General features: G+C 47.7%; 2 protein-coding genes across 2 annotated transcripts in view; one reads left to right on the top strand and one right to left on the bottom strand.

The window, feature by feature from the left end:
* The window catches only part of plce1 (phospholipase C, epsilon 1), a 51,256-nt gene extending 45,321 nt beyond the window's left edge, over positions 1-5,935 (top strand). Inside the window, exons 27-39 of the mRNA XM_067244728.1 lie at positions 291-409; positions 598-715; positions 1,037-1,171; positions 1,622-1,915; positions 2,506-2,669; positions 3,124-3,385; positions 3,602-3,720; positions 3,840-3,968; positions 4,070-4,252; positions 4,429-4,602; positions 4,808-5,020; positions 5,169-5,404; positions 5,800-5,935. Coding sequence (XP_067100829.1) covers positions 291-409; positions 598-715; positions 1,037-1,171; positions 1,622-1,915; positions 2,506-2,669; positions 3,124-3,385; positions 3,602-3,720; positions 3,840-3,968; positions 4,070-4,252; positions 4,429-4,602; positions 4,808-5,020; positions 5,169-5,363 — 2,105 coding nt within the window. The 3' untranslated portion in view covers positions 5,364-5,404; positions 5,800-5,935. The remainder of the gene's footprint in view (positions 1-290; positions 410-597; positions 716-1,036; positions 1,172-1,621; positions 1,916-2,505; positions 2,670-3,123; positions 3,386-3,601; positions 3,721-3,839; positions 3,969-4,069; positions 4,253-4,428; positions 4,603-4,807; positions 5,021-5,168; positions 5,405-5,799) is intronic.
* Positions 5,936-8,980: 3,045 nt separating this feature from the next.
* Positions 8,981-14,500, bottom strand: noc3l (NOC3-like DNA replication regulator). Its single transcript, XM_067244805.1, has 21 exons — positions 14,359-14,500; positions 13,961-14,165; positions 13,681-13,804; positions 13,269-13,426; positions 13,044-13,112; positions 12,793-12,923; positions 12,546-12,707; positions 12,296-12,389; positions 11,968-12,143; positions 11,728-11,856; positions 11,465-11,596; positions 11,277-11,357; positions 11,016-11,116; positions 10,820-10,892; positions 10,666-10,729; positions 10,509-10,580; positions 10,177-10,358; positions 9,880-10,008; positions 9,700-9,797; positions 9,388-9,472; positions 8,981-9,222 (listed from the first exon to the last, which is right to left on the bottom strand). The coding sequence occupies exons 1-21, from the start codon at positions 14,365-14,367 to the stop codon at positions 9,094-9,096; spliced, it is 2,403 nt and encodes an 800-aa protein (XP_067100906.1). The 5' UTR covers positions 14,368-14,500; the 3' UTR covers positions 8,981-9,093.
* Between the last annotated feature and the right edge of the window lie 169 nt (positions 14,501-14,669).

Below are 14,669 nucleotides of genomic sequence, written 5' to 3'. Positions count from 1 at the left end.
CCATGGTCTACTCTAAACAAATCTGTTACCCCCCACCTCACTCCGTCTCTCTTCAAATTCCTGTTTACCTTTTGTTTATTTATCCTTCCTTCCTTTATCCCTTACTCTATAAACACATACATAGAAAGTGTGAAAGATATGGAGTAAAATACATATTTCCTTGCCACTGCCCAGCTGGATCCATTAGTGTGTAGTTGACCTCGTGATGAGAGAGTGTAGTGGGAAAGAAATGTTCTAGGAAAAAAGGAAACTCTCTGAGCGTTTCTAAAACTCTTTTTACACTCCCTCAGACAACATCCTTGAGGACAAGCCTGATGGGAAGTCCTCGGGGGACAAGGAGGAGCCCCCCAGTGACGAGATGCCCAAGAGGATGAAGAAAGCAGACAACGCCACCCAGAGCAAAGGAAAGGTACCTGTCTCCTCCGCCCTTTGAACAAAGACCACTGTGCCAAGTAGTATCTTAGTTGGCCGGTGATGGCCAAACCTCAGAGGAAGAGGCCAACTGTCATCTTTTCAAGGCTTAAAACTGGGAGAAGGTTGAGAAGTAGTTGAAACGGGGATTTAAGTATCCATGTGTCTCTGCCCTCCTCTGTCCAGGTGTTTGACATGGAGCTGGGAGAAGAGTTCTACCTCCCTCACAACAAGAAGGAGAGTCGCCAGATTGCCCAGGAGCTCTCTGACCTCATCATCTACTGCCAGGCCGTCAAATTCCCGGGTAACCACAACCACCCCCCTCCCTCAGGCCTCTTCCCCCTGCTTCTCTCCTCTTCAGGAATATTGTGAACTATTCTTGTGGTTTTCCAAACGTGAGAGATAAACATCAAGTTCAGTTTGAATCAAAGTTCACTGGAATAAAGCTGGCCTATAAATTGGTGGTAAATTTGATTCAGGTGTACATCTGCTAGCTAGGAGCATTATTCCCCCAAGCAAAGCCAGAACAAACAGGCAAGAGGAGGAGGGGAGATGAAGAGAAGGGATGTCGCCCCAATTCCCTGGCCTTACAACAGTTCTCTCTCTATGTGTGTGTGGGAAACAGGCCTGTCCACGCTCTCCCCTTCGGGCTCTGGCAGAGGGAAAGACAGAGGGAAGAGCAGGAAGTCCATATTTGGCACAGCTCCTGGTCGCTGCACCCCCGGGGAGGCGGGGTCTCAGGGCCGGACCCAAGGGAAGGGTACGTATGGGTGTATGTGTGTGTGTTAATGGATCTCACGACCTGTCCTGAGAGGACAGGACACCCACATAGACGAGAGGACTCCCCCACAACCCTCTTTCCATGGGAACAAGCCTGTTAACTTTTCCATTCAGAAAATTCCTCTCTCACTTACTGTAAGTGTAGGCTGAATGTTGTATTGGCTGTATTGTTTCGGTCAAATGTAGCTCTAAATGTGCTGTTGTAAAAGGCTGAGAACTGCATTATATGAGACTAGGGGAATTCCCAAACATGATGGAGGATGCAGAGTTTTGGTAAATAGTACTTTGACACACTTGTGTTTTGTGTGGATCATGATGGGTATATATAGGACCTCACATAGCTTCTGACCTCTCCGACTCCAGCCGTAAAGTCGACCCATTTGACTGTAGTTCTCTTCTGCCCCCTGCTGTTGGTCCTCCCTCCCTCCAGGTGGCGCCGAGGGCAAGCGCCTGAGCTGGGAGGAGCAGACGTCGCCCGTCCTCCACCCCAACACCTCCTTGAGTGCCATAATCCGCACTCCAAAGTGCTACCACATCTCCTCCGTCAACGAGAACGCAGCCAAGCGTCTATGCCGCCGTTACTCCCAGAAGCTGATTCAGCACACCACCTGCCAGCTCCTCAGGACCTACCCAGCCGCCACACGCATCGACTCAGCCAACCCCAACCCCCTGCCCTTCTGGCTGCACGGCATCCAGCTGGTGGCGCTCAACTACCAGACAGATGGTGAGACAGGGAGCAGGAGGAGGAGGGGGGTGTTCATTAATATGCAGGGTCCAGGAGTAGGGAGAACAGGTTTGCATCTGAGAATGCGAAAGGGACAACTCTGAGGGCAGACTGGGTTTTGGCAAGTAGAAAGTGCTCCGTTTCACCTCACTTCTCTGCCGTCTGGAAGTCAAGCAGATCCTGTCTCGGCCCAAGGGTGTGTTTGATTTAAACCTCGACCCGCGCTGACCTCTGGCTCCTCCGCATTCAAGATGTGACAGAGGTGCTTCAGGGTTTGTAGAAAGCTCCGGAGCTGTTATGCAAGATGATAGGTTTTTCCATTGGGCCGAGCCAGCCCTTCTTCTGACAAACAGAGAGGAGGAATGTGAGATAAGCCCGTGAAACACAGGACGTTCTTAAGGGGGGGTTCTTCCATGTCTTATAACTCTGTCAGATATCAAATCTTCCCACCTTTCAGGGTTCTGAACCAAGGATTTGGGATGGAGATAATCCAGCTGACTGCTTTTTCTCTCTCTCTTTCTGTCTCCATCCTTCCTTTCTTCCCTTTTTCTTTCTCTCTATTCTCTTTCTTTCTCCCTCCCTCTGTGCAGACCAGTCCATGCATCTGAACACGGCGCTGTTCGAGGCTAACGGGGGCTGTGGCTACGTCCTGAAGCCCCAGGTGCTGTGGGACCGCAGCTGTCCCCTCTACCAGCAGCTCTGCCCCCTCGAGAGGGACATGGAGAGCATGCACCCCACCGTGTACTCTCTCACGGTGAGTACACACACACACACACGCTACACACAAACATAACACACACTCGGACACGTACACTCACACACACACACACTCACACACACACAGGCACTCACCATGTCTCATGTTTAAATCAGTCCCATGTGGCCCCTTTAGAACAGTGTTTTGATATCTTCTTGGTGTTCATGCTGTTCTCTAGCTGGCAGTTGTAAACAGCAGCCAGTAAATCACATAGGCCAGTGAATGAGAGCCGAGCTCATAAAGCAGTACGGCGTAAACAGAGAGCTGCCCTGTCAGCTTTCATCTCCCCTGGGGGGGGAGGCCAGCAGACTTCAGGAGAGGGTCACACTGACCTGGCAGCCAGCCGGACAGGCAGACAGACAGACAGGCAGACAGACAGACAGACAGACAGACAGGCCGACACACAGACACGGACGAATGGACTGATGGGTTCTCCCTCCTTGTGCTCTAGATCATTTCTGGTCAGAACGTGTGCCCGGGGAACAGTGCGGGCAGCCCGTGTGTGGAGGTGGACATCCTGGGCATGCCCGTGGACAGCTGTCACTTCCGCACCAAGCCCATCCACCGCAACACCCTCAACCCCATGTGGAGCGAGCACTTCCTGTTCTCCGTGCACTTCCAGGAGATGTGCTTCGTAAGGATCGCCGTGGTGGAGAACAACAGCTCCCAGACCACCGCGCAGAGGACCCTGCCCCTGCGCGCTCTCAAACCAGGTAGGCTGCCGCTCGCTGGGAGGGTCGGGGTTCAATTCCCGGATTGATCCGACACTGAAAATGCATGACGCCTCGGTGCTATTCGTTCTTACATACAGGCCCAAGTGTACGTGGTACGCGCTAGTAACTGGTGAACCACGGGAGTACGGTGCTATTAGTTCTGATGTGGCTCCTGGCTACAAGTGTTTAACCCTGGTGTTTCTGGGACTGTTCTAGGCTACAGGCACATCCAGCTGAGGACACAACACAACGAGCCTCTGGAGGTGTCCAGCCTGTTCATCTACAGCCGCCGGATCGAGGAGAGTCCATCAGGGGGAGCCCTGTGCTCAGCCATGGTCAGACTAAGACTAGATGGCTCTTGGCTCGCTGTTTATTTGCGTATTCTAACCAGATGTAAATACATTGCGCCTTGTCAGTGATAAAAACTAAATGTAAATGCATCTCTACCCTCTAGTTGTTTAGTTCAGAGGAGCGGAGAGCAGCACAGCAGCACAGGATCACAGTACATGGTGTACCAGGACCCACACCTTTCACTGTGCTGTCTGTGAACGAGCAGACCACTGCCAAACAGCTATTAGATACGGTCAGCCCTCACACACACACACACACACACACCGTTTTCTTCGGTCTCCAATTGATGACTTCTGTCAACCAATGAACACCCTCTCTCTTCTACCTCCTCAGATATCATCATCTACAGGAAGTACCAGTGACTACTTCCTGTGTGAGGAGAAGGTGCCTCTGTGTAAAGGGCGATGTGCTCAGCTGCGCCCCCTAGCTCCCGAGGAGGATGTTGTCAGGCTGGTGAACAGCTGGCCGCCAGAAGAAGGCCACTTGGGAAGGCTTTGCCTCAAGACCAGGGAAGAGGTAGGCTAATCCATACCATTGAACTCCTTCCCAAAAAGCTCTGGCTGAGATATTGTGTATTTTCAGTGGACATTAGCGCTGGAGTGAGATTCTCTTTCAAGGTGTCCTCTTGTGGTCATGAACAACATGTTACCTGGATGGGATTCAATCCTGTGTGTGTTGGGTTGCGTTGACAGAAGCTGAATGAGAAGAACACAGTGATGGAGGGCATGGAGGAGGTGAGTGTGGGAGGAGGAGGAAGAGGAGAGGACGACACCTTCTTCGTCCAGGTGCATGACGTTTCCCCGGAGCAGCCTCACACGGTGATCAAGGCTCCTCGCTACAGCACGGCCCAGGACATCATCCAGCAGGTGGGCAGGGGGGACACAGATCCTGTGATTGGTAGCCAGAGAACACCACTGCATGTGATTGGTTAATTTCTCAGATGCTAGATTGAATTGAATCCAGTGCTTCCAGACAGCTATATAAAAAAGAAAAAACGCTACAGATTCCCTTTGGCAATACAAAAAAAAACAGTTTAATTGAATGTGTCCCCTCTTCCCCTCATATTTTCAGACACTAAGCAAAGCTAAGTACTCATGCAGTATCCTCAACAACCCCAACCCCAGTGACTACGTTCTAATGGAGGAGGTTGCTAAGGAGGTTGGCCCGAAGAAGTCGTCAGCGCCCAAGCCCCTCCAGCGCATCCTATTGGACCACGAGTGTGTCTTTCAGGCCCAGAGTCGTTGGAGGGGGGCGGGCAAGTTCATCCTCAAGCTCAAGGAACAGGTAGTGAACTCAGACAGATACACAAACGCACTTGAAGTGTGCCATATTATATATCGGATGAGTTTCACAAACACGCGCATCTCAAAGCTCATATGCATATATATAGATGTGTATATATATGTGTGTGTGTTTGTGCCTCCTTTCTTAGATGGTGCGTGAGGACAAGAGGAAGGGGATGTCGTTCGCCAGCGAGCTGAAGAAGCTGACCAGTCGCAGCAGGAGCGTGACGAGCGGGGCGGCGGGCAGCCTGACGCTAGCCACGGCGAGCCAGGAGAGCTCCGCCCACAGTAAGGATGAGAGGGCGGCATGCTGTGTGTCACTGACTGAGACCCTCCATGAGTGAGCCTGCCTCGCACTGGCCTGTGTGCATGGAGGCTCCCCCAGGTACGCCGCCACTCACACCCCTAACCCGAACCCTGCTCTCTTTCTCTCTGTGTCTCTTCCTCTCTTTCCGTCTTTCTACCGTTCTACCTGTCTCTCTGTGACTCTGGGGAGTCGCCCATGGGACAAAGAAGGACATGGTGTCCTGTCATTTAAGGTGTCCCGAAGTGTTCTGAGTCTCCATAACATGCATCTATGACTTGTGACACGTGTAACAGCATCTGTTCATTCATTGACTGGTGATGGGCTTGATGAGGTTAGCACTTCCCAGTGTGTGCAGTGGTTAAAACAGCATCTTGGTTGTGATGTACTAACTGGTGTTATTTAGTACCCCCCCTCCCCCTTTGACTGTACCTCCTGTCTCCCTCCTGACTGGGTCTCTCTCCTCTCCCCTCCAGGGTCTCTCTCAGCGGGACTGAAGGCGTGGGTTGCGGAGGGGAGACTCCTTGGGGGTGACCCCACCTCTCTGACCCCTCCCACCTGGTCCCTCCCCCTCCTCAGGAACTGGAAGATCCACAAATGAATCCTGGACTCACGCCCCTTCCTCCTAACCAACCAACCAGAGCACCTCAGAGCACTCCTGAGGATTCGCTCCTCGCCTAACCCCCTCACCTGAGTGGAGGACAGGATTCTGCCCAGGTCTGGATTTCTGCTTGGCTGCCTGTCTGAGAGATGAGCAACTTGGAAGGAGTGGCAAGCCTTTGATTGAGACGGTTGGTCCTGGTGGTGGTTAGCCAGTGGTTCTTACCCCACCTGCAGGATTGGACACCCTGACACAGGCTGCATGAAGGATATGATCTAGAAGCAGCTACCCTAGAGTAGCCCAGCCTGGTTAATTGTTTTTAATGGGATCTCCATAACGGAAGCACCTCCCTTTGGGGTTAGCCTTATTAGCTAGAGTGAGTTTAAAAAAGAGCTTGGAGCTATGAGGTAAAAAAAAAAATGGCCACATCCATGCAGGTCTATGTGACAGCAGGTGGTGTGGTCTGTTGGTAAGCGGCCATATTGAAGCCAGAGAATTTAGTCAAGGGATGAAACAAGAGGAGTAGAGAGGGTGCTTAGCCTCCTACTTCTCTCCATCCCTCTCTTGTCTCGTGGTCAGGACTAGGGCATGGGGAAGTTGGCCAACAAGCTGGCTTGTTTGATTCTTCTACATGTGACCTTGTCTTCGCAGTACTGTAATTTCTTTAAAAAAAAACTAATAGTTGTGTATTGATTAACTGTTTCAGTCAAGTGTTTTGCACTTTGTTGATGTCGTTCATTTTTACTGTTACGGTCCATAAGTATTTTCTATCAGCGTACCTTTTGACTGCAATTATTATTTTTGGGATGGTAATAGTGTTTCAGTGAGATAGATGGGGAATGGAGTTGAGGTGATCTTTAGTTGGAATTCTACTGTCTCCCTACATGAGTTCTGTTTAGAAACGTGCTAATACCAGCCAGCATAACTATTTCTCAGTCCCTACATGTCATGGATTATAATGTAGTCATTGTCTTTGGTTGTAGCAGAAAACTAAAAGCCAGTTCAGGGTTGTTGATTTTGACACTGATATTGTTTCTAGTATCACATTTTTTATGTTATATTAAAAATATTAATATACTGCAGTCTGATCATTAACTTTCAAAGGATTGTTAGTGAATCTTTATTATGGTTTCCCTTCATTATATTTATTAGCGAAACATGTATTTCTTGATGAGCAACATTTAGTTCATATTCTTTTTTGAAAGCACTAAGGTTTGGCATTTCTGATTACTTTACGCTGTACTTCAGTGCTCCCCTTCAGGCTGTTTCTGGTACTGCAAGAGAGGAACACTTCAACCTACTCAGGACATTAGTTTTTCACCCTGTCCAGAGATGAAGGCACCATATGATTATTGTATTTGGCCCAAGACACTACTTTGGATTTGAAATAATAGAAACTATTATTTTATGAAAGGACTGAATTACACCATGTGAGTCCTTGCAATAATGAAGTCACATCTTCCGATCCTTACGAATGGTCCATGTCTTTTTTTCCTTCTCTGTTCCTGAAGCTTGTTTGTAGAGATTTGTGTGTATATATGTGAATGTTATTTATTTCATTGGGTAGCCCTGGTTGGCTGCTTTATCATTGTGTGTATAAAGCCCATATGTGTCTTCTGCCAATAGAAAAGCTGTTTAGGTTTTACTTAATTTATTTTAAAAGGGCAGGAGAGGAAACTATCAACACATACAGTACACAACCTATTATTGTGGTTTTAATAAAACATATTTACTTGTTTTGACAAAAATATGTTAGTATCCAGTAAATGTTTGCTAGTTTATTGATCATGCTGTACACAGTGGCCTTTCAATGCTTGTTATTCCTTGTATTTTTGTGTGTCAACTTTGCTGACAAATTCAACCTTTAGGTTTTTTGTAAAGTTTTAAGAAATTGGTTTATTCATTTTATCCAGTAAATATAGTTCAAGCTATAAGCTAATCTAGTTGAACATGTCTAAGTATTTCTTTACTGGTGATGAATGTACAGTTCTATCCACATCCTGTTTACTACCTGTGACTTCAGTAGACTAGTGTCTATTTATTTGAACTATTTAAATGGGTAATTGTCCTCTCTTATGATCATATTAAATGTTGTAGTTATTAATCTTGATTGTCTTTTATATTTAGGTATACTCTTCATGAAACACTCACCATTGCACAACACAAACAGCTGAACCAATGACAAAGCGTTTTAAGGAGTTCTAGTGTCACTGTTGTTCAGTACATAACATTACCAGGTTCCTCAACTAAAGTCAGTGTCATTACCGAAGAGTACGGGTGGGTATGGAAGCATATAAGCTTGACTCATTAAGACTCATTTGAGCAACCAGAATTTTTGTATTATTATTATGTAAGAATATATTCAATCGAAATTTGATTAAAAATCTAAAATGTATTTCGGTAAGCTGTACATTTAACTGTTTTAACATATTTAACTGTGTTGGAGAAATAAGTCTATTAAATAAAAGTCTACTCATCGTCACCGTATTTCGTGAACGAGTTCTTAGAAATCCTTCAGCAAACTTGCACTTGTTTCGTAAGTATGATTAGAAGGCAGAGTATTCTGTTTTATAACTTGGCATTAGCAGAAACAAAACGTACACTGTCCTTTGTCATTTTGTAGTGTCATAAGGGCAATTAGATTGTCTTGTAGAAAGTAACTCTGCAGGAACCCTCTGTGGCTCAGTGGGTAAGCATGTGTACCATCGAGTCTACTGCCAAACATGGTACCCCTGGTTGAAATTTTGCTCAAACCAATTTATAATTCATTTAACTGATATCAGTTAAGTAATATATATACTTTTAGTTTGTTTTTACTATACAGTTTTTATTTTTTTATGTAAGCATATATTGAATCGAAATTTGATAAAAGTCGTGAATCGATTTGTAATTGAATCGTGACCCCAAAAATCGAATCGTGAGGTACCAAAAAGATTCCCACCCCTACAGAAGAGCTATACCGATAAACTCTCAAGTTTAAATACTTACCAGGTTGACGTGTGTCCAGTCAAAATAGTTGAACACCAGCAGCAACAAGAAAGTGAAGAGCACCAAACTAAAAGGAATTCAAATGTATTTTATTTTACAGTTCATTTGGTTATGAATTACAAGGCATGGTATGTGTGTGTGAGAGGCTTAGGAGTTCTGCCAAGACAGGAAGAGGGTTCTGTCATGTGCAGGTCTGTGAGAGGGCTGAGGAGAAGTCTAAGCAGGAGGGATCCGTCTCTGCTGACAGAGCCAGGTCCACCTGCAGCTTCAGCTGAGAGTCCAGCAGAGCTGCTCCTATCGTGAAGTGTTCCTGGAACACAACGGCACACAGGGTGTCACCCATCAAATCTAGCTTCATCAACATATTTCCTTGACGGAAACATTGTTTCCAGCCAAATTTGATCAACTTTAGAGGGAAGCGAGTCAGTGTGATTGATGGAGAAAGAGTATGAGAGATGAAGGTGTCGTGCCATACCTTCTTTTTGGAGGAGGGGGAATCCACTGGAGGGTTAAAGGTCATGTCCCGAACACTGTAGTCATCAAACAGCTCCGCTGGAGACCTGGAGAACAACAGTTACCATAGGTTATTACCTTCTACTGGTTGTTGATCTGGGTGACCACTGTTGATGACCCAGGAATAAACAAAGTCCGAAGGATACCGGAACTGCCTTGTGCCTCTCTGAACGACTGCCTCCCTTCTACAGGCCCTAACCCCACTGTCACGCACCAGTGCTCCATGTGAAGAGCTAGGTGGGTCTGACCGAGGTGTTGTCTGTCTGGTTCTTACCGTCTGCTGAGCTGGACCTGCAGCGCTCCGGATCCCTCGCTGGGGGCCCCGAGGGCCACGTGAGAGGCAAACCGCCGCACAACCGGGTGGTAGTGTCTCTGGAAACACACACGTGTTCATAAGCACTTGTACATCACACCTACACAACATTTAATTTTCAATAGTGTGTGAGTGTGTTACCTTGAGCGTGTGTAGCTCCCAGAGGGCTGTGCTTTGGGGGTTGCAGTACTCTGGTTCATCCAGCTCAGGCAGGAACACGCCACTCCCCTGGGCCTCGTTATCCAATAGGACGTCACACTTAGGGAAGGTCTGGCCAGAGAGAACACACACACACACACACACACGTTTTTCTCTCCTTCCCAAACACTTCTGTTTCTCTCTGACACCCTCGCTCACACACACACACATCCGCACTTCTATGTATTTCATCGCTCAAACACGCACACACACACACACACACACACACACTCCACTCACGTGTATGATGCTCCTGCTGGACGCCAGGATGCCCACGGCAGCGTTGGGCAGCGTGTGCAGACTGAGCGTGCTCAGCCTCTTGACGAATGCCTGTGCCCGCTGCAGGGTCACCTGTTTCCTGCGCCTGGTCAGCATCACGTCCAGACAGTCCAGCACGATCCTGATGTCATCGTTAGACGCCCCTGGACAGGAAGGGAGAGAGCGCTTTATAGGGGTGTTTGAAACTCCGGAACAACAGGGTTGGGTTCAGGTTTTAGGGAAGGGTTTAGAGTTCAGTGCTTAGAACGGGTTAGTGTAATGCTTGAGAGTATTTGAATGCCGTGGAGCTTCACCTGCATGTAGTTTCAGTAGAGTCTTGTAGAGGCTGGTGTAGAACTTCAAAGGGTCAATGTTGAGGACGTCACCTGTCAGGTTAAGAGAGAAGAGTTTAGAAGACGTATATGAACAAAGGCCTTCCTCTGTTGACTTCACCATCAACCAATCACTGACCTTGTCCAGAGAGGATGTTGAAGGAGGTCTGGATGCAGTGGAGGCTCTCACGATAGGTCAGATCCTGCAGAGGAGAAGCCGTCAGCCATTCATAAAATCAGAGGGAATAAATTCGGCCAATAAGAGTTCGACATAACCCATTAGATGTACTTACTCCTACTTGGATCAGATTTTGGAGAACGTTCAACAGGTCATCAAAGAACTCGAGGTTGATCAGGTGAGCAAACCTGCAGACAGGAGAAGACGTCAAACTTCCAGAACTAAATCCAGGGTTGTGACACAGCTGTTTCCCAGGTGTATGCTTGGTGTAATGTAGGAGCCTGTTCAGAGAACCAGAAATGGCTTCTTACTTGGCCAGCCCTTCTAGAACGGAGGGCAGCAGAATAGACTTCTGGGCTTTCTTCAGTATTCTGAAGTAGATCAGGAACACAATGTTCAGAGTCTCTGTGTGCTGAGCGGAGGGAGAGGAGGAGAGGGAGAGGAGGAAGGGGATACAAAGGGGGAAAGGAGAAAGAAATGTAAGAAAATGGCAAATCCACTGGTATGTCGGAGGAGTGTGAGGGTGTTGGACACTCTCTGCACAGGGCCTTTGTGGGACAGCTTTCACTCACCAGCTTGATCTTCTTTTCTTTACTCTCCGAGGCCTCAGTCTCCAGAAGCTCCTTGTCCAGCTTCTCCTCAGCCTTCTTCCACTGTGGAGGAAGACTTGAGTCATACATCTCTCTCGAACACACAAAAATGGCAACAGTTGAAACACACACACACACAGACAGAGAGACCCAAATACACACACACACACCTTCCTCTGCATCCTGGACAGATGCTTCTGCTTCTCTTTGTACTTCATGAATTTCTTCTTGGGGGCCGTGTCTTCTGTGTCCTTCTTCAAGTCCACCTCCTTTATCCTCAGAGACAGGAGAGACCGCAGCATCTGCAGGCGGCCATAGGAGAACATGTCAACTCACTTGATATCTTGCGTCTTTTAACGGTGTCATTTCACCGTGGGGCCATGGAAAAGACGCCCTGAAGGAGAGATCTTGAAGATGTGGTGAAAACACGTACCTCGGGTCTGACTTCATAGTTCCTGCTCTTGACCAGGCCAGATATGACCTTGACGGCACCGAGTGAGGCCTGGCCCACCTTGTCCTGCTTCAGGAGCTGTCTGACCGCCTCACAGCACATGTCTGATACCTGCACCACAACACAACACAGGTCAGCACAGACACAACACGGCCAGTCAGACACCTGCACCACCACATACCAACACAATGACCTCCGCAGTCCTGAGGACTCACTACCGACCTTCCTGGTGGGGCTGTTCATGAGGGGCACCACCATGACGATGATGTTGTTGTGGAAGTTGAAGTGCGCCATGGCAACCAGAAGCTCACAGATGCAGCGGATGGCCACCTCGGCCAGCCCCTTGTAGGACTGCAGGGACACGGCGTCACTACGCTTCCTCTTCCTCTGCTGCCAGTCTGGTGACACGGCCAGGGACCAACCACAACAACCATGAACCCACCGCACCCTTTTTTCAACACTGACCAGATTCTTGAGAAGAGGATGTCTATGCTTCTTTCAGCTTGCTGGTGTTGGATGTATGTGTGTATATCTCTGTGTGTGTGCCTACCCTTGACAGTCTGCTCCAGGTTCTCTAGGAAGAACTTGTACTGGCTCACCAATCCCTCCTCAAACTCTCTGAGCTGCTGGGTCTCCTTTTTCACCTGCACGTCAGCACAACACACACACACACACAATGAGAAACCCGTGTGTGTGTGTGACGGACGGCATGTGTACACGTGTGTGCATGTACATGTTGAATCTCATTTGTATTGACGGTCTGACATGCAATGTCGTGAAAGTCCCAAGTGTGTGTGGACCTTGGTAGTCTTCTCAGCCTCCGTCAGGGGTCGGATCCTGTAGGAGGGGACTATGTCCTTGAACACCTCCATGAGAGACACCATGACCAGCTTCCTGACTGTCACCGCTACGTACGGGTCCGTCTCCAACAGCATGGTGCGCAGCTCCTTTAGCTTCTTAATCTAGCATGGTACACACACACACAAACACCTTTTAGTACAACTTACAAAGAAGATGGCAAAACACACACACACATATCTTACTTACACTATTGGTGGGATTTGACAGGATAGCTGACCCCAGACCAGCAATGCGTAGCTTCCTGTCTGACAATTTCTGAGCGCGGAGCTTTTCCTGTTCTTGGGGGGTGAGGGCGGGGCCAGTTTCTGTTTCCTCCTCTAAGGGGGGGGGGCATAAGACAACATGCTCATTGGTCACAGAGACAACCAACATGAACAGCTATCACATAAAAGGGAGTTTGTATTTGTTTTTATTCTGGTGTGTGGTGGTGTACCTACCGTTTTCAAACTGTTCCAAACCTGTCTGATCGTCCATTTCTTCCTCCTCCTCCTCTTTCTTTGGGACGACTGCAAGTCAAACAATAACTGTCAAATGTACCAACAACCATGCTTATGTCTCCATGCTACCAAAAGATGTGGCAAAACACAGTTAAGACTGTCCAGTTCAGTTCACTGCTCTGACAAATCCCCCATGCTACCCAGCCTTCTGTCTGCTCTCCTAACCTGGTTTCTCCATGCTCTGGGGAATGAGGCCCGTCTTGTTCTTGAGGGGAAGCAGGTGGATGACCTCTTTCTCCTCCATGACATTCATCTTCCTGGGCATCTTCTCATAGTTCTCCGGCTGCTGCTCAGACTTGCGTTTCTTGGCGTGCACAGGGCCGCTGTGGAGAGGAGGGAAGCAACAGGGAAACGGGAAGGGCAGAGTAGGAGACAATGAATGTTAGTTTGTAGATACACTACTGAAGATTAGTTCTAGACACACTCTCGCATAAAATGTGAGCCATTATGTAGAGACACAGATACACTGTAGTATCAAGTGTGTGCGGATGTCATAGTTTGTCGGTGTGTGCAGATGGCAGCATTGTGTTTATGTTTATCACTTGCTATGTTGGGGGCCTGCAGCAGAGCTAGTTACCAGGAGGACAGGTCTCTGGTGAGGAATGAGGCTTTCTTGGCCATTTCCCTGATCTGCTCCAGGTCATCTTCATCCATCATGTCCACGGGCAGGGACTCCACAAACTCCTCATCTTCCTCTTCCTCTGGAGGGGATAGACGCAAGCACAGGTCAATAACAAGAAACACAGCAGGTGCATGCATTCTATCTTTCATTTTAGGGTAACGATGGAGGGCCCTAATTAAATCGCGCAGGGGAATAGATTTGTATGTGGAGTGAGAGCATTTCAGTTTCCACAAACCAGGTCTCTTCTTGTAGCGCTCCAGCGGCTGTGGCGTCCGCAGGGACGCATCTTTAATAGCCTGGCGGAGCTTCTTCTGTTCTTTACGGTGTTTCTTCTCGGTGTTCTGTTGTTTGAACTGCCTGTTTTTTTGCTTGTTCTCAAGTTTTACGTTGCTGGTCTTCAGCAGCCGACGAAAACTCGGCTTTCTCTTTTTGCTTTTGGGCTAGTAAAGAAAGGGTCGACAATAGCAGTACGTTAAAAATGATTAACTGAACACTGTATCTGGAAGGAATTTGATTCCAGCTTTAGTTATTGAACATTTCTAAACTAGCTGTCACATCATATAACTTGGCAGGCTGTTTCTAGAGTTGCCTACTAATACAAATAACAACTACGTTCGTATCTGAACTACTTACCGGGCCCATGTTCAAAGACGATATCTTACTCCACAAATAAAAACAGTTAAATATATTATCCTTAAATATGTCTCAGAAACACGTACGTATTTAATACAATTCTAAGTAAATGTAATATTATTTGCACACGTGTGTATCTCGGCTTGGAAAGCCTACCCGGAAGTACATGTTTTTCAACGGGATAGGAATACTGATTTATTGCAACAGCAGAAACATACCGCCGCCTAGTGCATGGGAGACACGTGCATGTAGTCTCGTTCGCACAAAATACACATAATCATTAACACGAAAGACTTAGAAAACGCACTTAA

Source organism: Osmerus mordax, chromosome 10 (assembly GCF_038355195.1).
Source record: "Osmerus mordax isolate fOsmMor3 chromosome 10, fOsmMor3.pri, whole genome shotgun sequence".
Lineage (NCBI taxonomy): Eukaryota > Metazoa > Chordata > Actinopteri > Osmeriformes > Osmeridae > Osmerus > Osmerus mordax.
Note: the sequence above shows the minus strand (reverse complement) of the source record. Positions and strands in the feature narration are given on the sequence as shown.